This window comes from Haemorhous mexicanus, chromosome Z (assembly GCF_027477595.1).
Source record: "Haemorhous mexicanus isolate bHaeMex1 chromosome Z, bHaeMex1.pri, whole genome shotgun sequence".
NCBI classification, from domain to species: domain Eukaryota; kingdom Metazoa; phylum Chordata; class Aves; order Passeriformes; family Fringillidae; genus Haemorhous; species Haemorhous mexicanus.
In genome coordinates this window covers 88911676-88939323 of record NC_082381.1, presented here as the reverse complement: position 1 = coordinate 88939323, position 27648 = coordinate 88911676, and the positions used below count along the sequence as shown (strand labels likewise).

At 46.2% G+C, this 27648-nt stretch overlaps 1 protein-coding gene across 2 annotated transcripts in view; it reads left to right on the top strand.

The window, feature by feature from the left end:
• The window catches only part of MYO5B (myosin VB), a 151511-nt gene that overhangs the window by 82138 nt on the left and 41725 nt on the right, over positions 1-27648 (top strand). For both annotated transcript variants that reach the window (XM_059837080.1, XM_059837079.1), the window contains exons 15-21: positions 3076-3225; positions 3850-3947; positions 9337-9423; positions 17524-17635; positions 18582-18793; positions 20559-20715; positions 24264-24503. In XM_059837080.1, the coding sequence (XP_059693063.1) occupies positions 3076-3225; positions 3850-3947; positions 9337-9423; positions 17524-17635; positions 18582-18793; positions 20559-20715; positions 24264-24503 (1056 nt within the window). The remainder of the gene's footprint in view (positions 1-3075; positions 3226-3849; positions 3948-9336; positions 9424-17523; positions 17636-18581; positions 18794-20558; positions 20716-24263; positions 24504-27648) is intronic.

Sequence of the window (27648 nt, the reverse complement as noted above, 5' to 3'; positions counted from 1 at the left end):
AGGTAACCTCCAGGAATAGTTGATGCTGTATGATTAATTATTTAGCTAGTGCTTAACTTGCTGTTGGAGTCAGTGCTGCAGAACTGGCAGGGTCTGATAAGAATTTCTGCTTGACTATTTGGTGTAGAGGAGAGATTGTAACTCATTGGAGTAGTGTGGTGAAGAGTGGTGGAGACCCTGGAAATAGTTCCCTAAAAACACAGATGTAAAATAAAGGCTCTCTTGTCATGTATAGGGACCACAATATAATATCAGAGCAGGCTGGACTTTGTTGAATATCTGGGTTGGAGGGGATCTTAAATCCCATCCACCCCTGCCCCTTCCACTATCCCAGGTTGCTCCAAGCCCTGTCCAATTTGGCCTTGGATGCTTCCAGGGATGGGCCAGCCACAGCTGCCCTGACCCAGCCCAGAACGCTCTGAAATACACTTGGGTCTGAGAACCTTTGGGAGACAGTTTGTTGAATTTCTGCCTTTAAGCCATTCCCCTAACAATGTAGGAGCAGTGGCTTTTATCAGCCTGTGCTGATCCCGTGCTGTTCTGGAAGAAGAGCAGCAGGAGCAGTGTCCCATTCCCCTCCCAAATCCTTCAACACCTGATGATCTGCTCCTGCTGCCCCTAACCCCTGTTTGCCAGCAGACTGTTTCCCTGGTATTTTTGCTTCTTGCCTGCCATTTGCCCTCAGCAGGGCTATAAACAATCAAAACCAATTTTGTTTTGCTGTAAAAGGCAACCTGGTCTCTCTGAACCAGCAAAAGCAGCAGTGGCAGTGCTGACTCTGCTACCCAAAAGTGTAAATTTAACTAAAGCTCAGATTTATGCTGCAGAGGGCTGTGCTGCGAGGACTTTGTCCTGTCCTCAGGATCGGGCTGGCACACAGCATTCCCTGCACTCTTCTTTGCATTCTCACTAAAGCAGCAGAGAGGGCAAGGGACAACACTGGATTTAACACAGCAAGGACCTGGGCACCTCCCTGTCAGCAAGCCATTGCTGATGAAGCACTCCCACCAAGGCAGAACTGCCTTCTGCTAACTAGAATGCAATTACTGCCACCATCGAGATGGTGAAAGAGAATTTATAAAGTGTTTAATTAGTTCTGTAAGCGCTGTCAGCTAAAACAGTTGAGAGCTGATGTTCTTCAAATTAAGGGAAATTATTTGAATGCTGATGGAAAGCATAAGGGCATGCTGTGAAGGTATTATTTTCCATTTCTCTGTAATTACAAATAATGCACCAATGGTTTTGACTCTGCCAGCCGAGGAGGAGGGATCTGTCCCTCTTGCTTATGCCCCAGAACCTGTGGAATGGCTCCTGCTAGAGATGGTCCCAGTTCCACCAGGTTTGCATCATGCAAGCTGAGAGCTTGGCTCTGAGATCCTTCTCCAGGAACAAACACTGCTGTTATTAATACCAAGTGGAAGGAGGGATCAGTGGCACTCCCAGCTGTGTTGAGAAGATATTTTGAAACCCCAAATCACATCCAGGGGTTTTACCACGTTGTCAGATGTGAGGCAGTAATGCAGAGCCTATGTTAGATATCTTCATCAATACGTGTGCCATCCATACCTCCTGTGCTTGCAGGAGTCAGAGCATCCCAGGTGGTGATGTGTCATCCACAACAACTGTCAGGATGTCTTTTTTTAGGGATAGAGGGCCAGGTGAAGAAGGAGAGAGAATTTATTGTGGTAGGAGTTGAGTGAGCTGCCGAGATAGCAGTGAAAGCTGACTGTGAACAGAACCTTAGCTGGCGCTGTTGTGGAGCCTGCAAGAAATTTGCTCATGTAATACAAATAATTTCCTCCCCACAGTGTTGTTGAGGCTGCTGTCCTAACAAGCTGTGAGAACATCCCACAGGACAGGGCTGGAAGTGTTCCTGTCTCAGCCCAGGGATGTGACAGAGAGCCAGGCAGCCCTTCATGGTGCAGGGCTATCTGTCTGTGTCTTAAAAGTGGTAAACCACAGCACTCTTCCTGGGATCTTAATGGAAATACAACCAGGCTGGGCTTTTGGAGGAGCCAGAGGTGGGGGCAAGAGCGCTAGGCAGGTGCCACTGCCTTGTGCTGGTGGTTTTGGGGTGGCTGTGTTGGGCATGATGTGCCATGGATATGGGGAATGTGGTTCTGTCCCTCAGGTGCTCCAGCATCCATGCTGCTGGGAGGCATCGTGGGTGCTTTGGCTGTGTCACTGGGCAGGAGCCCAGCTCAGCTGGTGATATGTGACATCCCACCTGCTGACAGAGGGGTTTTTTTACATTTGAGGATTTCCCCTTTGAATGTAAGTGCAGCTGTGGCAGTAGCCATTGTAGGTGTGTAGATGGATTCAAGATGTGAAAATTCAACAGCCTTGATAACCAGACTGGGCTTACTTAATATTCAGGTTCCCCAGCCTAACGTAAATCTGAATATCCTGCTTCCTAAATAATATTAATAATAAAAAAAAGGCATTAACTGCCTTTGCCAGCTCACCTGTTGTTTGTGAAGTGGAAATGTTGCTGCTGGCTTGCCAGAAATCCCAGGCTTAGGGATCTGTTGAGCTAGATGTGGTGCTTGCAGGGTTGTGGAATGGTGGGGCTGCCTTGAAAGGTGGGTCAATAGGGAGGAAGTGTTTGTGTCCCTTAATTTTTTGAAAAGCAAGGGTGCCTCTGGTGCTGTGGTGGGGCCTGGCTGCCGCCTGTGCTCACAGGAGATCCTGTTCCTGGGGAATGTGCTGTGTAGGCAGCATCCTTGCTGGGGCAGGGCTGGATAAATACCCTGAAACAAAGCCTTGGGAGCAAGAGTCACCTCCTGTTCAGGAGGTTTTGTGCCTTGGCAAGACCTCAGCAATCCAGCCTCTTTTTCTTTTTAGGCTAGTTTGATTTAATGTGCACGTTTCAAGGTTTCATGACCTGCAGCACAGAATGGTCAGCTGCCCTGCTGAGGTGGTTCATGTAGACAACTCTTCTTGCTTTCACTTTCTTGCCTCTTTTCCCCTTCCAGGTTTAGGGTGGGTGAGAAATGACCTGAGCAGCGGGAGCTGGGTGGGTTCATTCTCCAGGGAGCAGGGCCAGAGGTGCTCAGGTGTTGCCTTTTGTTTCAGTATCAGATGATAGCAGACTTATTCCAGGAGGAGAAGGACGCTGTGCCTGCCTCTGTCGTGCCAAAGAGAACACCCCGGATCAACGTGCGCTCTGCCAAGCCAGCCTTCAAAGCTGCCAACAAGGAGCACAGGAAAACAGTGGGACACCAGGTAATGTGAGGTCTGAGTGAGTCCATGACAGCACCGCAATCCAGTTAATGCCTTGTTGCTTCAGTTTGAAGCAGAGGTAAATAAGCTGTTGGGGGTGGAAAGAGATCTTCCCATGATCACTGTGTTCAGCTGTTGTGCTTTGGATGACTTCTAGTGGTGTCTCTGGAGCAGCAGGATTGAGTAGTCTTGGCTGAAAGCAGATGAGACATGGTCTGGGGAGGGTGGAGACTCCGGGATTCACTGGATGGTGTCCCAATATACAGTGGAGCCTTTAAACTGAGGCAGCTTCGGAAAAGGAGCATTTTCGCCCCTGTGGGCAGTCAAAAATTTCATCAGGGGCACAGAGAGGTTGTGCTGTCTCCATCCTTGGAGATGTTTCAAAGGCCCAACTGGGCAGAGTTCCAGGCTTTGTTGCTCATGACTCCTTGAGCTGGAAGCCCTCAACCCACAGTGTCTTCTCTGAATTCCCCCTGCCTGTGCCGGGTCCATGGGGAGGCTCGTGCCAGGTCCATGGGGAGGCTCACGCCGTGTCCTGCCCACGGGTGGCTTGTGGCACGTGCTGGCTGGGGCTGCAGGGTCACAGCTCCTTCCTCCCTCCTCCAGATGAGTGGTTTTGTCTTTCAGTTCCGCAACTCCCTGCAGCTGCTGATGGAGACCCTGAATGCCACCACCCCGCACTACGTGCGCTGCATCAAGCCCAATGACGAGAAGCTCCCCTTCAAGTAAGTGGCCCTGCAGGTCACAGAATCACAGAGTAAGGAGGTTGGAAGAGACCTCTAAGATCAAGTCCAACCTATGCCCTAACACCTCAACTAGACTATAACACCAAGTGCCATGTCCAGTCTTTTTTTAAACACATCCAGAGATGGTGATTCTACCACCTCCCTGGGAAGGGCATTCCAGTGCTTTATTATTCTTTCGGTGAAAAATTTCTTCCTAATATCCAACCTGTTCCTTCCCTGACGTAGCTGGAGACTGTCCTCTGGTTCTGTCAGTGCTGTCTGGTGGAAGAGACCGACCCCCACCTGTCTACAACCTCCCTTTAGGAAGGTGTAGAGAGCAATAAGGTCACCTCTAAGCCTCGTCTTCTCCAGGCTAAACAGCCCCAGCTCCTTCAAACCTTCCTCACAGGGTTTGTGTTGCCAGCCCCTCACCAGCCTCGTTGCCTCCTCTGGGTGTGCTCAAGCATCTCAACATCCTTCCCAAACTGAGGGGCCCAGAACTGGACACAGCACTCCAGCTGTGCCCTCACCAGTGCCGAGTACAGGGGAAGAATGACCTCCCTGCTCCTGCTGGCCACATTATTCCTAATGCAGGCCAGGATGCCATTGGCCTTCTTGGCCACCAAGGCACATTGCTGGCTCATATTCAACCAGCTGTCAACCAGCACCCCCAGGTCCCTTTGTGCCTGAACACTGTCCAGCCACACTGTCCCCAGCTTGTAACATTGTAGGGGATTTTTGTGGCCAGAATGTAGAACTCGACACTTGGATTTATCAAACTTCATGCTATTGGACTCTGCCCATCCATCCAATCAATCAAAGTCTCTCTGCAGAGCCCTCCTTCCTTCCAGCTGATCAACACAAGCTCCCAGCTTAGTGTTGCCTGCAAATTTACTAATGAAAGTGAGCAGATGTGCTCAGCTTTATGACAGCAGGGAGTGCTTTGGGCACTTTCTCCTGCTGAAGAGCTTGCCCCCTCCTTTTAATGTTGTTCCTGAAGCTGGAAGGTCTGTGTGGGTTTCTGGAGTCACCTTTTTGGGTTTCAGCATGTGCCTCTGAAATGAAGACTAATTCAGGTTCTAATAATTCATAGATATGCTCTGCTAATACTCAGCATCCTTGCTTTGCAGTAATAGGGTCTTCCTGCAGTTTTCATCTTAGACTTGCTTTGATTTAAATAATTATAGTTCCAAACAGTGACAAGAGAAAGAAATGAAAAGGAAGCGATAAGTAGTGGGCTTGTAAAATGAACAGAAATATTTTGGTGCTTCCAAAATAAATGTAGAAAAAGCAAAGACGTGGCTTGTATCAACTTCAGGCAGGTAAGCAGCTGAAGCAAAAGGCCAGTCCTGATCTTTGTCTGTATTTCAGAGACATATCACAGGCAGCAAACTCTGTGAGCAGGTAGTTGTTAGCCCTGTTTGACCTCTTGGTCATGGATTTGTGCCCAGTTTTCTTTCCCTGCAACTCCAGGAAAGCTTGGCCATTAGTATGCAGGGACCTTACAGATGTGATGTCCTCGAAAGGCATCAAATGCAGGTGGTGACCTTTAAGGAAGAAGGTTGTAAATGTAATCCAGCAGCAGGGAGGCATTTCCCTCCAGCTGATCTGATGCAGGCTGAGTGCTCCCAGTGAGCACAGTGGGATTTAGGAGTGCAGAGACAGTTCCAGCAGTGTCCTGGAAGGAAGGCAAAGCTTCTCTAAACAGACTCACCCTTGGTCATGATGTGCTAGGGGAGATGTATCCACCAGGAAGCTTCCAGGCTTGACTCTTCTGCCTCACAGCAAAGTGAGGGGTATTAATCATTGCAAGACATTCAGAGTCTGGTTTCTATTTACCAGATTCCTTAGATGAGTAGTTAGCAGCCCTGGCTGTCTGTGCTGGGATCTGTGTTCCTGTGCTCTGCTGATCTGTTTCACACACCATCCTGTGGTGCTGGATGTGCTCCAGCCTTGGTCTCCTCTTGCCTTTTGCAGGGGGTGCCCATTACATGAAATTCAGGATTACACTGTGTGATTGACTGTTTTCTTTAGATGAAGCACAAAATTATTCTCTGATTTGCTGTAGTGAGAGTGTGGTAGATGCTCTGGGTGGTGAAGTGTCTTCATCTTTCCAGTGGGTCTTTTCAGGACTCCATGTCCCTGCTTGGCTCTCCTTTCAGCTCATCCCTCTTCACTTCTCTGCCTTTGAACTTTCAAATTCAGTTTTTCATGTGATGCTCAGGATACAGTTAATATAATTCCATGGATGTGCAAGCTCCTGGTTGTCAGGGGGCAGTAATTGAATGAACTCAATTGTATCCCTAAGATGTTATGGGTAGCAAGCACCAGGAGGATAATTCTGCCCATGCCTGCTCCTAGTCCAAGGGATGGCTCTGCCCAGTGTGATGCTACTGCTGGTGAATGTCCAAGCTCAGGATTTTGGGAACAAATGACAGACCAAAACAGACACAAGGATGGTTCTGGAGTAGGTTGCTTTAGGTTGTGGTGATGGGGTTGCGTCCTCATCCACAGAGGGTTCAGGTGTCTCCTGTGGGTGTTTCTGCAGGACCCCTCACCCCTCATGGATTGTTTAATTGGCATTGTCACCTGTGGATTGTGACCAAGGTTGGTCTTGCTGCCACCAGCTTGAGGAATTTGTATCCTTAGCCTGGCTCAAATAAAGTCACAGAAACCCAGGAGCACTGAGGCTGGAAAAGAGCTCCAGGATCATGGAGTCCCAGCTGTGCCTGATCCCTGCTGTGTCACCAGCCCGAAGCACTGAGTGCCACATCCAGTCCTGCCTTGGACACCTCCAGGGATGGGCACTCCAACACCTCCCTGGGCAGCCCCTGCCAAGGCCTGACCTCCCTTTCCATGAGGAAATTCCTGCTGGTGCCCACCCTGACTCTCCCCATGCCCAGCCTCAGGCTGCTCCCTATGCTCCTGTCCCTGTTCCCTGGAGCACAGCCCGACCCCCCGGCTGTCCCCTCCTGTCAGGAGCTGTGCAGAGCCACAAGGGCCCCCTGAGCCTCCTTTTCTCCAGGCTCAGCCCCTTCCCAGCTCCCTCAGCCTCTCCAGGGGCTCCAGCCCCTCCCCAGCTCCCTCAGCTGCACCTTGTAGGACTTGCTCTCTTCTTTTATGTGTAAAAGTGGGACCTGGAGACACATGCTGGAAAATGTGCAGTGCTGGGAAGCATTTGTGAAGTGAAATGTCATCAGCATTGCTCCATGTTAGCACACAAGTGTCTGTAGCATGCAGAACACTCGGTGTTGTGTTTGTTGTTCAGTGAGAAAATAAGTTTCTCTTTCTAAAATCCAACATTTTTCAGCTCACAAGAGCATTATGTTTTTACTAAAAGGAGAAGCTTACCCTGGAGAACAGGAAGGAGGTAATGGCAGCCCTTCAGTACTTAGAGGGCCTACCATGAGGAGAAAACATGCTCTCAGCAGTGGTGTGTGGTGGGAGGAAGGAGCCAATGGCCCCAGATTAACACAGGAGCTTCAAACTGGAGATGAGTAAACCTGTTTTTTTGCCCTTTGAGGACAGTCTGTCAATGGAGCAGTCTGCCCTCAGAGGTTGTTCAGCCTCCATCTCTGGAGGTTTCTATCAGTTTTGACTGGCTAAACCCCTGGGCTATGGGTCTGCCCCCACAGCTGTCCCAGCTTTTGAGCACAGGGGGTTGGACTGGAGAATTATTCAGGTCTCTCACACCCTGCATTCCTACTCACAACTTGCTAGGAAGAGAAGATCTGTAATGGGGCTGGAGGGTGCCTGGCTCCCATCCTGGGACACCCTGGCACCACGCAGGGATGTCTGCTGCATCTGACTGCAGGCTGGGTCTGAAGTTAATTCCTGCTGGAGAAGACTTCCAAAGAGAGATGTGCAAGAGAAATGCCTGACTTCATCTTGTTCCTCTGTCAGTTTTCCTTTTAGATTCTCTTTCAGGCAAGGTTTGGGATCTTTGACTTGGGTTTCTAGGCCGAAAGCAACCTGCCAGGTGCTTCTACCTGCCATGGCAAGGAAAAGCAGTTTGTAGGAAGGTGTATTGTCCCACTTTTAAGGTCTTAATTTCAGCATTAGCCCATAGCTGGAGCTCTTGCTGACAGATGACTGCAGCCTCTCTGGTGACTGCATTTCACCCCCACTGAGCAGGGCTTTGCTGCTTTGCAGAGTTTCCCTTGGATACCAGAGAGATTGCCCTGGGATCTTCCAGGACTGGCGTTCACCTGTCTATCTGCCACTCCTGTTTATTATTTATTCTTATGGAAATTGCACCCTTGTGGGTTCTTCCTTGAAGTGAGTGACAGCCCAGACTGATTTTTCACCCTGCACAATGTTGGTGGTGTTGCAGTGAATAACTTGCTTGTAGACTTGACAGGTCCAGGGAATTGAAAGAACCACAGAGAGAGAAGAAGGAGACTATTTTTCATGCTGCTTTTGTACAGCAGAGAGCAGGCAGAATTATTCATGTAATCTTGACTTGCAGGTGTAAATGTTTTGGGCTTTCAGAAAGGGGAAAAACTGGCATTATATGAGAAGCTTTGTTCTGGAAACCTCACACAGCCATGGACGTTGCATCCTGTGAATCTGAGCTTGATGCAGGGACCTTTCCCAGTGCCTTCCAGAGCTGGGACCTCCTTGTGTATTCAGAGTCAGGGTGGAAGGAGGGAGCAGCCGTGGGAGATGGTACCTGGTACCTGGACTCACTCTCTGCAAGGATGGTCTGATCTGAGTTTTTGCCAGGAGCCAGAGGAGGCAGTGCCTGAGTATTCAGCTGGAAGTTGCCTTGAGTTTTTTTGCCACAAATTCCTGAGGGAAATGAGATGCCAGTGGTAAGGGATGATGCAAGCTTTAAAGAGGAGGCCAGAAAGACCTTCAATTTCCACGTGGTGCCTACCTAAGTCATTAGTCTGGAACACAACCACCACAGTTCTTGGAAAACTTAGTCTAGAAACTTGTGGGACCTGTTAATTACCTGGTTTGGGTATGGAATTGAATATATCAGACTTATTTTGCTGTTGAATTTGCTTTCTGTAAATATGTTGTTGCCCTGATAGCTGGTTCACCAGGCAGCTTCTGGTGGGGTAGCCTGTTCCCTTCTTTATTGTGATTGCTTTGTATTCTTTATTTGTATTGCTTTACAAAGCCAAGTAGGTTCTGGCTGTAGGCACTAATTAATTGCAGCAGGTGGTCAGTCTATCCCAAGAATACACCTGGCATTGATAGCAGGGTGGGAGCAAGGTTTCAGGCAACTTGGAAATCAGACCTTTGTGACATGCAGAGAGAGGGTGTGACATCTGTGCAGCCTGTTCCCAAAGGCAGGCCTGGGTTATGCTGAGGTTTGGGAGGCAGTGTCTGTGGGCTCCCTTTCACTGTGTGTTACTGTCTGTCCTAAATCTAATTGCAGGTTTGATCCGAAGAGAGCAGTGCAGCAGCTGAGAGCCTGCGGAGTGCTGGAGACCATCCGGATCAGTGCAGCTGGCTTCCCATCCAGGTGCTGGGCTGGGAATTCCCTGGGGTTGTGCTGCCTTTGACATTTACCCAGCAGGTTCATTGTACCCAGGCCAGGCTGGACAGGGCTTGGAGCAGCCTGGGACAGTGGAAGCTGTCCCTGCCCATGGCAGGGGTGGGACTGGGTGAGCTCTAAAGACCCTTCCAGACCAAATCCTTCTGGGATTATCTGAGGTGAGGGAGGAAGAAGAATACACTTGTGTTCCCAGGACAATGTTTATTTAGGTTTGTTTATCTCCAGGATAGATTTTTTGCCTTTTTTTTGGTTTTTTTGTTTGTTTCATTTTGCCAAACTCCTGTAATGTCGTGGGTTCCTCAAGTGCAAGAGATTCATCATCAAGCAAAGAGCTGCAGAGGGGGCATGACAGAGAGTGTGTTGTGCTGTGTCCAGTGAATTTGAATTTTTTTTTTTTTTTCCCCCTGGCTTCAGACATCTGCTGCAATCCTCATTTCAGCCAAAAAAAAAATTCTGATTCTACTTTCAGAGAAAGAAAATAAGGGTTGTAAATTATTGTTGTAGACTTTCACAGAGCACATCCAGAGCATCCTAGGCTTCAAACTCTTGCATCATAAAAAGGAGGGTTATGGGTGTAGCTCCTGCTGATTGAGATACCAAATTCAAAAGAGGTTTTTAAGACCTAATAAATCAGAAAACATAGGCTATACATAGGTCCTGAAGATGACAAGGGCAAATAATTCTAAAAATGCATCAATTGCATTTTAGTGCCAAGCAGCTTTGTGTTAATGTCAGCAAAGCCATCAGCCTTTTCATACGGAACAAAGAAGTTATAAATATGCCCAGTGAAGTGTTGGCTAAGCATGATGTGGAGCACCATGAGAAACTCCCTGTCCCGGATTTTGGAGAGGAGTGTGCTGCTCTCACCTCCTGAAAAGCTGCAGGGGGGTTCTGGCAGCTGAGGGCAGCAGCTGCAAGTTGAGGTGGCTCTGTCACCTCTGTTGGCCACTGACCTCTGTGGGCAGGTCACAGCTGGTCATGGGGTCCTCCCTGACCAGCTGAGTCCAGCTCCTTAAGGAGGAGGAAGGGGAAACAGAAGAAGGAGATGAAGAAAACTCTCATGGAACCAAATTTTTCTCTGTCCTCTGCCAGTGTGGGAGGGTGCAGATCTGGGACCTCATGTTGGGAGTCTGGCCATATGAGAAGACCCAGCATCACCTTTGTATCTCATCTCTGAAGTCTTGAGGGCTTCTGTGGAAGTAGCCAGTAAAAAGCTGCTTCTTTGTTACAAGATCCCTAAGCCATGGTGGGGAATCAAAAATTCCAGCCCATGGGTTGTCTTTGTTGCCAGACCAAATCCATCAGTCCCCTTGTAGTAAAAGCCCCTAAACAATGAAAAATCTGGATTTTTTAACATGGGAATGTCCAGAGAAATGCAGTTCTTTGCTCTCCAAGCAAGCAGTCACACTGCCCAGTGCAGTCTGGGCCCTGGCTCTGCCATGGTGGGGCCAGGAGAGTTTGGGGAGCTCTGCCCTGAGCGTTGTGTGTTTTGTGAGGTTTGTTACTGCTCTTATCATGGCTGCATGGACACCCTGTTCCTCTCCATTCATAATTATCCTACAGATTTGTAGCATTTTTCCATTTCTGCTCACTTAACTGCAGCTAATACTCTACAGCACTAAAATCAATGTGAAATCAGTAATTGGGGAGGAGGAGCAGAGGGGAGAAACCACTGCAGCACCTGGACACCAGCCAGGATCTATTGACAGCAAAGTATTGACCAGTGCAAGGGCCTCTCCACCCTGACAAACTAAATAGTGATGCTCTCAGCTCTCCTTGCAGGCTTTTGGTTATGAGGTCTTTTTGCAGGACACTGAGAATACAGGACTCTTCCATCACTTCAACTTGTCAGCTCTTGTTCTTCCTCCAGGGACAAAAAAAACAGGGTGCAAAAAGCAATTTCAGCCTTTCAGACTGACTTTCTCCAAAGTCTGTGACTCTTGAAAGACAGATCTTTGTATATTTTATGATTTCTAGGATATAATCGTGTATAGGAGCAGCTCTGCACCAAATAGAATTCTCACTTTGGGTTCCAGTGCTTCTTTACCTTCCTTACTCAGAAAATTCCAATCTTGAAAATCCAGACCCAGGAGCTGGATGATGTCATTGAAAGATTGTGAATAATCTGTGTATTTATATTGACTTTATGGACCATCTTGGGAAAAGATGCTTCCACAGGATCTTGTTTTGTAGGAATAGTAACAGACTTTTAGTTCTTTCTGCAGTTTTACATGCGGTATCTCTCAGTTTTCATCACAGTGAGCATTGATTATTCCTCTGCATTTCCTTATATTTTGAGACAAGTTAAGTTTATACTGCTTGATTAAGGATAAAACCAAAAAGGAGAGTCATTGCACCTCTTGTGGAGGCTCTAAATTTGGTATACCTTAAAATAATAACAGAAAACTTGATTTTTTGACTTTTGCTTCACTTGGGTGTAAGCAATTTACCCATAAAGCAACAGGGATTTCTAAATTTGTTTATCTCAAGGTAAGTTTTATCCAGAAACAATAGAAAAGCTCTTGTTTTCATCCTGTAATGTTTACCTCTGAATATATTCCAGCATACTGTCACTAGAGTAACTTTCTGAGGGTGATGTGGCTTTGAGTCAGAGATTGCTGGATAAATCCACCTGCTGCTGAGGAGTTCAGTGTTTTGAGTCCTTGATAATTTTTTTACCTCTAGAAAAAGAAATAATTTTTAATACAAGTGGTAGTTGTTCAAGCTGGGTAAGTCACAGAAATCTGGAGCCTTGGATTCAGGTTTCTCCTGAAGTCTCCCCACTTAGGGTGCTACTGGGTTTATTTTACCATTTCCATGGTAGGCTGTGCTCTGGCTGCGTCTGAACTAAATTGAAAATGTATCATTTGCTTTGAAATGTTACTCAGCCTTCAAGAAATCTGTATCTGTTAGCATGTACATAAATGACTGTGATGAATGGAGTGTCTGAGATGTGTAGGTAGTAAATCTATCATCAGCTTCCCTGGGTAAAGCGTGGAAGATGTCTCACTGCTGTAAAACCATTCATCTTCCTTACAGAAACTGGCTGCATAGAGATGAGTCTGTAGAGAACTAATTGGTGCAGATCTTCATAAATAGCAAAATAACTCTTTAAAACAAGTTTTTAAATTGGTTCTATCAAAACTGTACCTTTTTTTCTCCCCCCTGCTGGTTATGGTGGTTTCCAGTCAGTGGTCCAGCAGCATGCCATCACTCTGAATAATCTCATCACTGCTGTTCTCTCTGAATTACCCTCTTTGTAGTTGTTATGTATTTATAGTTTAAGTATCCTTGGCATTTGGCTGCTTCCTCTGGTCGCTGGAGCTCACTGTCAGATTCAGCATTTTTGTATCAATTCAGTGTGAAATCCCAGCTGCTAAACTCTATAAATATTAAACATTTATAATTGAAAACTATCATGGACATCCTTGGATGTATAATTTTTTTTACAGAATGTGCCTTTAGCTGTCTGGCTGTCATTTCAGGATAACAAGACCTATAAATTGCTTTGGCTACCAACAGTTCTGTTTGCCCACACCCAACAAAGGTGTAATATGTAAATGGACAGGCTTTTTCCCTTTGAATATATTCCAGCTAATTTCAAGCCAGGCCAGCTTGCATGTTTTAGAGCTAATTGAAAGGCAAATCTGTTCTGCTGCAGTAAACAAGGCAAGAGAAAATTTCTCCCTGAACTGCAGCTTCTAAAATAATTTCATGTCAAATCTTGGCTCCAAGATTGAACCTGCACCCTTCCAGACATGTTCTGACTCCTCTGGAAAGATCAATATGGTCCAGCTCCTTCCTGCTTATTGTATTAACCCCTTCAGGGGAGGGTGCTGCCAGGATTTCCTACACAAAACTGTATGCTCAGCACCTGGGATGGTCTTGGGTGAATTTGTTTACTCTGAGTGGAAACATTTCACGTTCAGTTATTTCAGGGTACCAAAACAAACCATGTTATGGTTAAGAGTTTGAAGCTTCTTTGACCTATTACACTGCTTTCAGCTGTTCACTCAGTGCAGCTGGCATAACATTGCTGGAACAATGGGTTGTGGATATTTTGGGCAGTTGTTGACTCCTTGGAAAGATGCTTTTTGGAAGCTTCCTTAGAATGTCAACCCCAGTTTCCTACCCACACCCTCCCTTCAATTTGGCGTTCTAATAAACACAGCTGGCCCTGCTCAGGTTCATAAACCCTCGATTTTGGACAGGAGCAGCCCTTTTGCTTTGCACCTGGCTGCATTTTTGTGTAAAATATCCAAATCTGGTTGCTTAAACTACAGAAAAAAGGTTACTTCATCTGTGGGGTGTGCTATGTCTTATCCCCTCTGTTTCCTCTAGTTGACAAAGACTTTGCTGGGACAACCAAGCCTCAGGCTCTCAGCCAACCATCCTCCTTGCTGCTTGAGCCCAAGGAGGGTTTTTTCCACAGGCATAAGTTATTTTCCTGCATTCTTCCCTTCCCTTTATTGCCTTTTCCCCTTAGTGACCTGTGCTGACATCAAAGCAAAATTCAGCTGTTTGAGGTTGGCTTGATCTCAGTTTGAGTAGCATCTGCCCAGTCCTTTGTGCCTCCTTCTTCCTGTTTCTCAGTTGTGCAGGTACAAAAATGCCCTGGTTCCATCTCTTTTCTCTGCATCACTTATCTGGATATTAAAACTTGATAATAGTACAGAGCTGTATTTATTTAGTGTCTCTTGGTGGTTTCCAGCCCCCAGTACTGAGGCTTGCCCATGCTGTGTGTTGTGTGGCAGCATTACCAAGCACCTGAGGTCTGTTTTTTATTTGATACCTGTACACAAGTTGAACTGAGGTGTACCCTTCCCATAGTCTTTCCTGGCCTGCTAAGCTGTAGGGTAACACAGCACATCCTTTGTCTCCTGCTGGGAGTCAGTGTGTGGCTTGGCGAGTATGAATTAATTTTCTTTTTTTGTTTTCTTTTTTTTTTTTTCTTTTTCCCTTTTAAAATGAAGGCACTATACCTGAAAAAAAAAAAAAAAAGAAAGAAAAAAAAAGATGTATGTGCAGAAAAAATAATTTTAAAAGTATATGTACAGCACTGTGAGTCTGAGCTTCAGTATTTCTGCACTGGAGAAATCTTCCTTGCAGGACAGGGGGATCATGTTTGTTTCTCTCCCAGCACATAGTTGTAAGGAAATTTTATACAGCTTTGAGCCTCGAGTGGTTCAATGAGGCATGTTACATTAAACCTGAGTGCTTTAATTGTTCCTTTCTCCAGGGAGGATTCTGTGGCAGCACCTATGAACGCCTGCAGCTTTCTTTTGCTGGTGAACTAGGATGGCACATATCCCAGTGAAACTCCTGATGGGCTGGCTGAGCCCTGTTGTGGCACAGATTTTGTCTTGATGCCTCATGGACAGTAATACAGGAGCAGTGTGGTGTCAGGGCTGTCATTCCCTGATAAATCAGGGAGTGGTGAGAGCACGAGTGAGGCAGTTCTGTGCCCTGGGGCTCAGTGTGGGGCTGTGAACCTCTGGGAGATGTGGCTACAGGGCTGTGGATGCCACCAGTCCTGTGAGCAGCTCAGCGGAAACCACAGGGGGTGTATTCTCTGACTCTTCCAATGTCTCATGTGAGACTTACTCCTGAAAAGTGAGTCATTTTCATAAAGGATGGATGTGGAAAATAAATTTATTCTGCCTTGGGAAATGAGAATAACAGGCTCTGGAGGAAGAGGTGCTGTGTAGTGACTTATGATCTATTTTTAAGGAATTCCTGCAGGTGTCTGACTATTGTTTGTAGGCAGCTGTGAGATCTCCATCTCTGCCATGGTCCTGGAAGATGATGGATTTTGCTTTCTGCCCAGCTTGGACCTGTGCCCTGAGTTTCATGTTCTGCCTCTTCGCCATCTGCTCTTAGCTGGAAGAGCCTGGGTGGCACCTGCAGGGTGATTTTTTTCTCCAGATATCAGCAGTTAATAATGCCAGTGCCTGAGCTGACTCTGGCAGGTTAATGGGAATACTCCCTCCTTCTCTCTTCCTCCCTCCCAAGCTTTCCCTGGCTGGAGCAGCACCTGAGCCAGCCTCGTGTGCTTGGCTGGGTGCCTTGGGCTCTGCATGCTCTGCTTCTCCTCTCAGGTTTGATTTGGAGCTGTGTAAACCCCGGGCGTGCTTAAAATGAAAATGGGTTTTATTTGCACAACGCAAAATGGGAAATGTAATTATAAAACAGAGGCACTGGGAAAACAAAGAGGAGGCAAGTTTAAGTTAAACCTTACAGGACACAAGCTTGTAGTCTTGCATAATCTTTGTGTTCAGTTTTCAATCCAGAGGGAGCTCCCCACAGCTGACACCTTAGTTTTTTTAGTAGTAATCCAGTACTTTTGGTTATTTGAAGGTGGGTAGCCTTAGCTGCCTGGCCTCAGGACTAGCCTATGGAGACAGAGATTGAATCAGCACTAAATCTGGCTGTTCCAGAGCCAATCTGAGCATTCTGAGCATGGGAAATCCTTTCATCACAGTTGCCCTCATGCTCCTGCTCCTATGAGGTCTCCATTTTAACCTTTGGCTTTAGGTGCAGTCCTAAGGGTATTCTGGTTTTTGCCAGTCCCTTTATTCTTTACTAGTTGTGTCCTGGGTGCTGTCTGTCCGTGCAGGAGTTACATGTGGCTTACCAGTCCACCTTTTTTCCCCCATTTGCTCTCTTCATTCCCTTTGCAAACATTGCCTTCTACTGCACTCTTTTCAATGAAAAAAAACATTGGCTTCCCCCCCTTTTCTAAAGTGACACAAAACTCTGTTGGCTATGTGTTTTGGAATCAGCAATATGCCTGTCTTAGCAAATACCACAGCTTCCAGCCTTCAAGGTGTTTCATGATTGTGCAGGGCCCTTCCAACTGAACAGTTTTGTTTCTTGATGTATCTTGTAGAGCTGGCAGCTGTGACTGCTCAGGTGGTCTCTCGCTCAGCCTCACCACTGCAAACTGGCCACGATCTGTCACAAGCAATGCTCTGGCCCTTTGCAGTTTGTTTTCCCTCCAACACCCTTAATCCCTGAAGTGTAAAAATAGGAAGAATTTGGTGCAGTAATGCAAAAAGTTAAGGTGTGCGTGGGGCTTGTGAGTGCAGAGGATGTTTCTGTATGGCAGCTCTTCACAGTTTGTTTTTGTCCTGGTTGCCAGAGCATCCCTGCAGGTAAGGATCAGGCTCACAAGTGGTTTTGTTGAGTGAGGGCAGAAATCAAATCCTCAGTGATCCTCTCCAGTCTCCCTTTGATGTTTGTTATGCGTATTTTGTTGGCATGTCAGTGATCATTCTGGACATTGCTGGAAAAGTTTAGTGTTAATTAAAATCTCAGGTTTTGAGGGGTTTATAACTCACAGTGTTAATTTAGAGAAGGCGGAAACTTGGCAGATGCTGAAGCAATTTCAGGATCGCAGTCTGCAGGCTCTACATCTATCACCAGCAGCGGGAGATGATATTTCTAGCAGCAGGATACAGTGCTCTAATTCCTTCAATTAGCATTGCTGCTGGAGACAGTGAGGCATCTTCCAAGGGGCTGCTTTGTCTATCCAGAGCCAAAAGATTTGGTGTTTGTTTGAAGGGTGTCAGTCGTGGACCTCAAGATGGGGCAGTTAGGCAGTCAATTGATTGAAATTAGTATTCAGCAAAGTTTAGGAACACAAAATCCACAGAATATCTATTTGATTCATTCTCTATAACTTTATGAAAATTGCTGTTTAATTTTTATTTTTGGGCAATCGAGACATCCATGATTTCTCCCAAATTAGGTTGTCCTTTCTGATGGGAGCAGCATTGTTACATTTGAGTGGTGAAGAGCAGCAGATTGGGAAGCTCATCAGGGGTGAAAACAGGGTGATCTGTGGCCTTTCTGTTCCAGGCTAGAAAGGCCACATGGTAATTCAGTGTCTGAGACTGGGGCCAAGCTGGGGGTGAGTAGCTCCGTTTGGAGCAGTCCGTGCTGAGGGTAGTGGTGAGAAATCCCTTGAAATATTTCACACTTTGGCTCACCTACAACTGCAAGCACTTTACTTTAGTGAAACAGTGCCCAGCATGCAGACTAACCCAGCGTGTGCTTTGCTTTCAGGTGGTCCTACCCTGACTTTTTCAATAGGTACCGTGTGCTTATGAACAAGAGAGACCTCTCTAAGAACGACAAGAAGCAGATCTGTCAGACCCTCTTGGAAAACCTCATTAAGGTGAGCTGGGACCAGATCTTTGTCGCTGATGCTAAAAGCACAGAACTCATGGCTTTGATGTGCTCTGAAATTGCTTCAGCTTCACCTGCTGCATGTGCAGGAGCTTCTCCACCCCAGGCAGCCTGGGAGTTTTCCCGAAATGAGGGAGTCTTGTGAGGAAGTGGCAGGAGCAAGTGGGACATGTTATTTCTTGGCTGTGGTCAAGTGGTTGAATCATTTCAGTGCTGGTGAAATCCAGAATTTTCTGTCACTGGCTGGGCATGAATGACTGGCCACTTTTAAAAAATGTGTCCCCCCATCCCGTCCTTCTGGTTTTGTCTAGCCACAGCTGGAGCACATTTTGGGGGTCCACCCTGGGACAATGTCTTGAACCTTAGTCAATCATTAAATGATTCTTTGCACAAATGAGTAAGGGAAAAGTGCAGTAAATGCCTTATCTTGATGTGTGGGAGAGTTTCAGTGGCCCTGTGTCGAAAAAACATCCCACAGATTGGGACTTTTTTACCATAAATGAGTCAGAAGGTTTTGCCCCCTCACCTTACCCAAATTTTACTGCTTGCTTGTATGCAAAACCCCCCAGACCAACCAAGCAAAAAATCCCATAAAACACAAAAAACCCCAACCCAAAACCCCTTAAAAATTTGCGTAAATATATGGAGTTTAAGACTGAATCCTAGTGCTGCTTTCCTAAATGGGTGTATAGATGCTCAAGTGTAGTAAGTCTAATAATATCTAATAATGTCTAATAAGACTAATAATTTAATATATATAATAATGGAGTGTAATAATAACTTCATTACCCAATTAAGAAGAGATGTGAGTTAATAAATTTGATTCAAAGTGGTGTTTTTACTGGTATCTACTGATCAACTTAGACTGAAAACAAAAAGAAAAAAAAGTAATGCTTGCCTCAATTAAATATAATTTCCTTTATGCTTTTGAAAAGGATCCAGACAAGTTCCAGTTTGGCCGTACCAAGATCTTTTTCCGTGCAGGCCAGGTGGCATATCTGGAGAAACTGCGGGCAGATAAGTTCAGAGCTGCCACCATCATGATCCAGAAGACGGTGCGGGGCTGGCTGCAGAGGGCCAGGTACCAGCGGCTGAGACGAGCCACCCTCGCCCTGCAGCGCTACGCCCGCGGGCACCTGGCACGCAGGTGGGTCCTGGCGAGCCTCAGGGGGGGCCAGCTGGGAGGCCAAGTGTGAGAACACCTCTGGCCACCTGGGTTTTCAATCTGTTGCATCTTCTAGAACTTGAACTTGGGGGTTTCATATGAGGAGCTTTGGAAATGCTCTGCTGGCTTGAAAGCAAGATGCGTAATGTGCATGTGGGTAACGCTGGGGTGAGAGTTTCTAAAAAAACTCTAAAGGGCTAAAGTTGGGACTTACTTCTGGCCCCTCTATCTGGCTTTAGTGAGGGGCAGGAGATCAAAATTCTTTGCCTCAAACTGGTTTCATATTTACATTAGTTTAATTTCTAGGTGCTGGGCCAAGACATAGACATAGACCATCTGGTTGTAATGAGGTGACTACAGCACTCTGAAGGATTTAGGTGAAAGTGTTTCACAGAAATAATATTTTCCTGGGACTGCCTTTGGTAAAGGGCATTTGGATCAGCCAGGGAAGGGCTGCCTAGTTGGTATGCACTCCTCCCCTGCAGGGACAAGGTTTGTGTCTCCTGATGTCCAGGGGGAGTTCTCAGGATTGATTGGCTGTATCCTTCATAATGAGGAAAATCACTCAAAACCAGGGTGGAGGCTGGCAGGGGGGCTGTGTACAGTAGATAATGGAGCCTCATGTTAACCCTTTCTGTGCAGGAACCCTTGCTGGGGCTTCTGTAGGTAGCACTCTGCTGGAGGGGTGAGCTACTGGTGGCAGGTGTGGGGAGGATGTGAGGGAGGAGTGAAGCAATGCAACAGCATCCCAACACACTGGCCACCTTCCTTCTTGTGGCCCTTCTTTAAGCCAGACAATCAGCAGGACATCAGGATACTAGCTGAATTTGTGGTGTTATTTGTGATTGTGAAAAGGGTTGGTGTCAGGGAGAAACAGTTGCTGCAGAGTTTCTTCTGCATAATTTCTCGGTTCCTCTCTTTTTGCATGGTTTGTAGGGTGGGATGGCATCTGAGTAACTACTGTCTCTTTTTGGAGACAGACCATCCCTTATCCTCTTCAGGAAGCCCTGGCTCAGTGGGTCCTAATGAGAAACCATTTGCCTCAATCAGAGGAATATATAAACCAATCTGATGTGGCCCTTCCTTTTGATATGCTTTTCACAAAATAAAAGAAGTGGATCAAATTTCTGTATAATGCTAAATGCTGAGAGCAAGAAATGAATCACAAATCCAGCAAAACAGCTAATTATCAAATTTAATGGAGGGTTTATGGACATTTATTAACTGGTGTAACAGCAAATTGAACTTGAGTTCAGCTGGAGAATGGGAGCATGCGGAGTTGACCACATCCCTCATTATTTACTGTCTGTGAATGGCTCGAGGCTCTGCTCAGGAATGTTGCCAAAGCAGTGCACACCAGTTTAAATGTCAAATCGATTTGCTGCTGTTTTCACTGAATCAGTAGTGTGCTTTTTATAGTCATGGAGGTGATGGAGCCAACCTAGGTGCTGGTTGGCGCTAGAGCAAGGCGGAGAGTTCAAACCAAGGAAAACCTGGGGAATACTTGGATTTAATGCTGTTTGGGAGCAATGAGGTGTGTTGATCTGTGATTCCAGTGCTCCTGGGTTCCATGGCTGCTGTCTGATAGCATGGAGGCTTTCTTAGCCCAGCTGTTGGGGTGGTCTTTAGTGAATACCATCAAGCCACATTGGACAAAAGATTTCCTCTCCCCCTGGTTCAAAACTTACTGCATCGGATGAAAAGTTGAGTTTATTTTCCCTGCTTACCCTCCTCCTGTGCACTGCAGGCTGTTCCAGCACCTGAGGAGGACGAGGGCTGCCATCATCCTGCAGAAGCAGTACCGAATGCTGCGGATGCGCCGGGCCTTCCTGAGGGTCCGCAGCGCCACCCTCACCATCCAGGCTTTTGCTCGGGGCATGTTTGTCAGGAGGATTTACCACCAGGTACGCCCCCAGGAGGGTCTTTGCATGAGGAAACAGCCTTTATGTTTACTTCTGTGTTGTGTTTGTTGTGGCTCTGTTGATGTTTGTGAAGCTGACAGCCCCCAGTGTTGCCAGAGGACTGAGGGTGACGACGAGCTTTGCTGCTTAAAGCTGTGCAAGCAAAAAACATTTTGGCAGCAAGCACCTCGGAAGAGCAGCTAAATGGAGTTGGTCACTGTGATGCCAGGAGATGTTGTGGAGATGTGGAAATGTCATTTGGTCTAACCTATGCTCTGCTGAAACCTCCCCATGCCACTGAGTGCGTGTCAGAGCTGCATGCAGGGGCTGTTCCTGGTAGGGTAGGAAGAGAAGTCATTTATTGATAGACATATCTCTTTAATTAGGTCTCTCCTTTAGCTTTCTGTGTTAAAGCTGGAGCAGGACACAAAATATTTAGAGTTTCATGACAGCAGTGGTACAGTGAGAAATCATTGAATCCTGGGGTCGTTTGGGTGTAAGGGACCTTAAAGATCACCTCATTCCACCCCCTGCCATGGGCAGGGACACCTTCCACTGTCCCAGGCTGCTCCAAGCCCTGTCCAGTTTGGTCTTGGTCACTTCCAAGGATCCAGGGACAGCCACAGATTCTCTGGGAAACCTGTGCCAAGACATTGGCACCCTCACAGCCAGCAATTCCTTCCCAATATCCCATCCGTCCCTGCCCTCTGGCAGAGGGAAGTCATTGTCCCTTGTCCTGTCCCCTCCTCACTTGTCCAAAGTCTTTCTCCAGCTACTCTCTGTCAGGAAGCAGAGAAGAGCTTTGGAGAATCTTCTGTCTACTCCTCAGACCCAGCACTGTGTTGGTGGTTACCTAAACTGATGCCTCACTGGGTTGTGGGGCTACTCCAAGAAGTGAGAGGCATCAGTAGGGAAAAGCCTGTTCCTGGAAATAATTGAAATTACCTGGACACCTGGTGACCTCCCAGAGAGACCAGGGCTATCCTTTGAGACACAGCAGCTGGTGATAAGGAATTTGTGCTGCCACTGCTGTTTCAGCATCTGTTTTTTAAAGTGGAAGCTTCTACAGAGGAGGCAGCTGGTCCAGCAGTTAAATTCTCTAAGATTCAAGGCCAAATCTAAACAAGGTGTAGAAGTTGCCTGAAGGCCAGGCCGCTCTAATCTGAGCATCCTTAATCTCTGGAGAACCTGGGTCTAGGTTTTAGATATAGGTGTTAGTTCCAATGCATGTTCAGTGACAGATGAAGGGCAGTGGGTGATGATCTGTGGGATAAGGGCATGCCCAGTGCCCACCCAAATTTCTCTGTAAAGCTGAAATCAGTCCCCAAGGCAATGCAGAGGGGTTTCTTCTCCCTGTTTGGGCATCCCTAGCTTTCCCCATTTATGAATGCTGAGGCTGAAGATGTACAAAGCTCATTTCACAGTCATTCTTCACATGCATCCTTAATTGATACAATCCCTTTGTTCTGAATTAAAATTTGACACTGCAAAGAAAGCCTTGGGGTGAAACAAAGCATTTGTAAGAGAAGCTGGTAGGATAACCTTTTCTGAGACAACTTAACTCAAACTAATAACAATAGTGTCTTGTAATCTTCAAATTCTCCTATTTATTTCCTTAGCAGACTGAAGCATAAGGAAGCTATTAACAACATGCTGTTTGTATCTCTAAAATGCCAGCCTTCAATTTTAGAGAGCAAAATTGAACTGCCACTGACTGACAAGATAGCTGTAAATTTGGGGGGAGAAATTCAATGCAAACATGCCAGAAATTTCATAAAAACAGATAAAAATTGCTATGAATTGAACCGTGCTAGAGAACTAGCTGCAGACTATAGTGAAAGGACTCATGGTTTTATTTGAAGGTTACCCACATGATATGAAATCCCATCAGGACACCATTTATCTGCAGTAAAAATTATCATATTGCAGAGGCAGAACTCAGGGAAAAAAAAATCTACAGATCTGTTCTGGTGATGTCTGATGCTGAGGGGACAGTGAGTTCATTGCTGAGTGTTGGTGTGTCTGTTAATAAGTGTTACTCTGGAGCTGTGGCTCTGGAGGATCTCAGTACTCTTCTGGGATGGTCCATGAAGTCACACTTGAGCCCAGATGTCACCTGCTCCCACCAAGTCCTCACAACCAGGATAATATCCCCTCATGTCACTGGCCAAGCAGGTCTTTACTTTGAGACCAAGCAGGCTCCTAGGAGAGGTGTCCTGCCTGCAGGGTGCAAAACTAGCCTTCATTTCCAGCCATCAGCACCCGCATCTTCCAGGACATTCCTTGGAGGAGAAGCCCTTTCCAAGGCAACTTGGGAAGTGTTTAATATTTGTTTCAGTCAAACCAGAGTTGCTGTATAGGCAACCTTCCAGGAATGGTCTTAAGATGAAGTAAAGTGGATTTAGAGAAGATATGGGAAGGCTGTGAGGGTGGGGAGGCCCTGGCACAGGTTTCCCAGAGCACCTGTCTTGGGACTTCAGCTGCTCAGAGTGACCCCGAGATAAGTTAGAAAGTCTCTTTTCCCAGCCCGACGGTCAAAGAAGAAGTCAGAACTCTTCATTTCTTGGTCTCAATGTTTATTGTATCTTATCTATAAAATTCTTTCTCCTGACTTGCCGAGGCCTGCTCAGCAGGACAGTCAGAGGCACTCTGCCTGCCCCTGGGGTGGTGTTATCTTTTTATACTAAAAACTACGTGTATAATGTTTACAGTTACTTCCCAATACCTATCACCTGTGTTAGACAGTGAGCTTCTACTCTAAATGAATCTAAAAGTGCCAGCATCACAGCAGAAGATGGAGGCCAAGAAGAAGAAGGAGAAAGGCTGGGCACTCCCAGATTCCTCCATCTTGCCCCCTGAACCCCCATTCTAAAAACCCCAAAAAAATCTATTTTTCACCCTATGAAAAACTGATTATTATTCTACTTATACTTTGCAGCTTGTAGATCCTCATATAAGGTTGGTAACTCTTTCCATGGGTCATAATCAAAGTCACAGGTGTCTTGGTCTCTGAGCCCTCTGGCAGGGGTCCTGACAATCCAGGATAGCCAGAGGGGTCTGAATTCTGACACAACTGGATCCCTGGAAGTTTCCAAGGCCGGGCTGGACAGAGCTTGGAGCACCTTGCTCTAGTGGAAAGTGTCCCTGTGTCGCTATTGAACACGAAAGAACCAGACGCACACCGCTGCTCCAAGGTGAAGAGCAAAAGAGGAAGTTTATTTTCTGACTCCAACATTTATAGTTTTCCAAAGGTGACAGTGGATTGGAGGGTGACCGTGCCACCTCTCCAATGCCACTGGGCAAACCAACAGTCCATCAAGTCTCTCCTCCTCCATAAAGGAATGCAAAACAATGTGTTATCTCCAGACAGTGTGCGATAAAGTTCTCCACAAGGAGGTAAACATCAGAAGGCTTAGAAAATCCTAGAAAATCAGGGCGACATCCCTGCCCGTGGTGGATGATCTTTAAAGCCCCTCCAACCCAAACCATCCTAGTTCCCCAATCCCATGCCTTCCCTCTGTTAACAGCCCCGTTGTGGCCGTGTTTTGCAGATGCTGCAGGAGCACAAGGCCACCATCCTGCAGAAGTACGCGCGGGGCTGGCTGGCCCGCGCACGGTTCCGCCGGGCCCAGGCCGCCGCCGTGGTGCTGCAGTGCCACTGGCGGCGCCTCAGGGCCCGGCGCCAGCTCCAGGCCCTCCGCATCGAGGCCCGCTCGGCACAGCACCTCAAGAAGCTCAACATCGGCATGGAGAACAAGGTGGTGCAGCTGCAGAGGAAGGTGGACGAGCAGGTACGTCCCGGGCTGTGCTGGGACGGGCCTGGCCCAGCCGGCCGCTTTGGGCCTTCCCGTGTCGTCTGGGAAGGGTCGGTGTGAAAAACCCCCATCGCTTGGTTTTCAGATTTTAAAAGGTTAATAGTAATAAAGTGGTTATAAAAATTGTAATATAGAGTAATAAAAATTTGAATAGTTGAGATTAGGACAATATGAGGCAATAGAAACAAAGAGTTATGGACAGTCCGGGTACCTTTTCTGGGCAAAATAAACCCCAAAAAGGACACACGTTAACAGAGGATTAACCCTTAAAACCATAGCCTGTTACATATTCATACACCTCATACATGATGCATAAATTCCATTCAAACAAAGGATTCTGTCTGGTCAGTTCCAACTTCTTCCTCTTAATCCTAATGGTATCTTCAGGGCTGAGCAAGGAGGGAAGAAGTTAGCCTCTTCTGATAGGGAACAATAAATTCCCTTTCTCTGAAAATTTAGATGTCCTGTGGCTATCTTGCTGCAAGTCTTTTCTTTAAAAACGTATCTTACATAGCATAGTTTTTATTTTAACATTATGTTATAATCTAAATTTATATTTTAACACACTACTAAAAAAATTAATACAGCATAACTTTCTGACACAACACATAAAATATTAATTTTAATATTTACAAAAAGCCAATCATAAAATACACATTTTTCACAGTCATGTTGGTGGCAGCCAAGCATTTGTAAGGCTGGGACACAGCCTGCTCCAAGCTGCACTGGAATTGTTGTGGGGACTGTCCAGCAGGGCTCAGAGGGGGAAAATAGAATGATAGCTTTGGAAAATGTTGCTTGAAAACCCAAGCCAGCTCCACATGGGGTCCAATGCCATGGGTTTGGGGCTGAATTGCTCTGCTGTGGTTTTTGCTCTGTGGGCACTGAGTGTGCAGAGTGTGTGCCACCACGGGTGCTGTGAACTGCGTGTCTTGGGAGTCACATTCCCTGGAAGATAAACAGCAATTTGGGTAAATACTTTGCATTGTGTTGCTAGACACAACAGCTCTCCAGGAGTAAGGAGAGGGTGGGATGGTGTGATCTGATAGATTCTTGTGTGGCATGAGTTAATAACTTTACAATGACTGTTTGATCACAGGGGTGTTTTCTTTAGTAGCCATTTGCCATTAATAATCTGCAGAATAATGGTTTGATTTTAGAGACATAGCAGAATAATTTTTTCACCTAATGTGTGCAAATTGCTTTCTTAAATACCTTCTGTGTTGCTGTACAAGGAATTGAGGGGTGATCATAAGAAGTGCTGAATGGGACCAATATCCACTTGTACCCTTAAATTAAATTTTTACAGGTAGGAAAACATCCTTTTCAGTTTATCCCTTACAAATAAGGGATTTCCCCTTATTTGTAGCGCCAGTTTGTGATGATTCCAGTTTATCATTCTGAGACGTTGTCAGAGACCTTTGTCCATCCCACATAGCTCCCTCACCACCTGAAATCTCACCCCAGTAAGCCAGGAGAGGTCCTGTGTTGGGGGTGATGACAAGTGGCTCTGTGTTGGCTCAGACAGTGCAGAGTCAGGACACACAGGGGGTTTGCATTGCTGTGGTCACCCTCACTGCAGTGTTAATTGGCTGCAGTGCATTAACTGCACCCAGACCCTGGTGTTTAATTTTAAAATGCCTGCTTCCATACTTAGATTTTGCTAGCAGTAGCTTAGGAATGGGAAACTCTTGAATAAGGTTTGAAGGGTATGACCTTTCATCCAGAAGGTATTTTGGTGGAATTGAATAGGAAGAGTCATTCCAGGTCGAGATAATTTTGGCTGAACTCATGCAATGAGTGTGAACGTCAGTGTTGGATCTGCTGAGCAGCTGGACTTGACACTGGAACATCAGTCGTATTTTAAAGTTTGTATTTTTCCCTATTTCCTTGCTAGGAGAAGTGTGGCAGTGGAACAGTAAAGGCAAAAAAGCAATATTTGGTTAACATTGGCTTTCCTGTCATGGGTTATGAAAGCAGCAGAAAGATCTGCTTTAGGGAAGGAGTCATGGTGAGCTTTTAACCAGGCAGAAATAATGGTCTTGAGCTCATCTTGCTCTCCCTCAGTTTCTCCACAGACCATTTTGTAGGAGTTTCTTTGATGCTTTCTGTGTAGCCTTTGAAGGAAAGAATTCCTGCTCTGGGTTACTTGTGATGGTCTGTCCAGAGAGCTGAATTTGACCATCCTTCCAGGGCTGCCAGGTTTCCCTGGGATGCTTTGGAAGTGCTAACAGCACCATTCCAGCAGATTCTCTTTTCAGTGCACTGAGTCTTTTTTTCTGGCACGGTGTGTTTGCAGTATCGTAGTTTCCCTGAAGGATCTTGCTTTCAGTCCTTGCTAATCTATAAACACAACCTTTGAAAATACCAATTAACTTTACAAGAAAAAAAAAAAAAAAAAGCATATAGCAGGTAACCTGGAGAGCTGCAGTTGTGTTGTTTTTTTTGAGTAGCTGTGGAAGAAAATGTTTCTATTTCTGCTACTTTATCTCATGCATGAGTAGAGATGCAATCCTCCGTGTGCCCCTAAGGAAGAGAACTTTCTTTGAAAACATTAAAACCTATTATTGTACGTCAGCCTCGGCTCAGATGCGCTGGCATCTGTAACTGGAATAATTTAATTAGGTTTTTTAATCGCTGAGGGATTTTTTGCACACAGAAGAAAGATTTTGATCTATTTTGCTGCAAAACATCTTCACTGGAGCACTTTCTTTTCTGTTTACATTGGACCAATTCCTTCTCTTTTTTTTTCTTCTTTTTTTTTTTTTTTTTTTTCCTTCAGGTAATTTTCTTTTAATCTGTTGGAATTGCCTGAGACAGTTACAGGGCATGTGCCTAATTTAATGTTGCATGTTCTTGTAGCCAATATTTAGACATACTGTGAGCTCTCTACACTGTCTCTGCAAGCATCACTACTATCTCTGTGAGCACTTTTGTGAAAAAAACTAGTTTGTGTAACAAGCTGAGGAATTTGTTACATCTGCCTTTGGTAGCAAAATAAATAAGGTTTTTTCACAGAGCCCGGGTTGAAACCAGGACTGTCTCAGATCTGCAGGACTGGATAGAGGTTTAAAATAAAGCAAGTTCGAGTTTAACAGGGTCTGTTGAGCAATCTCTGATT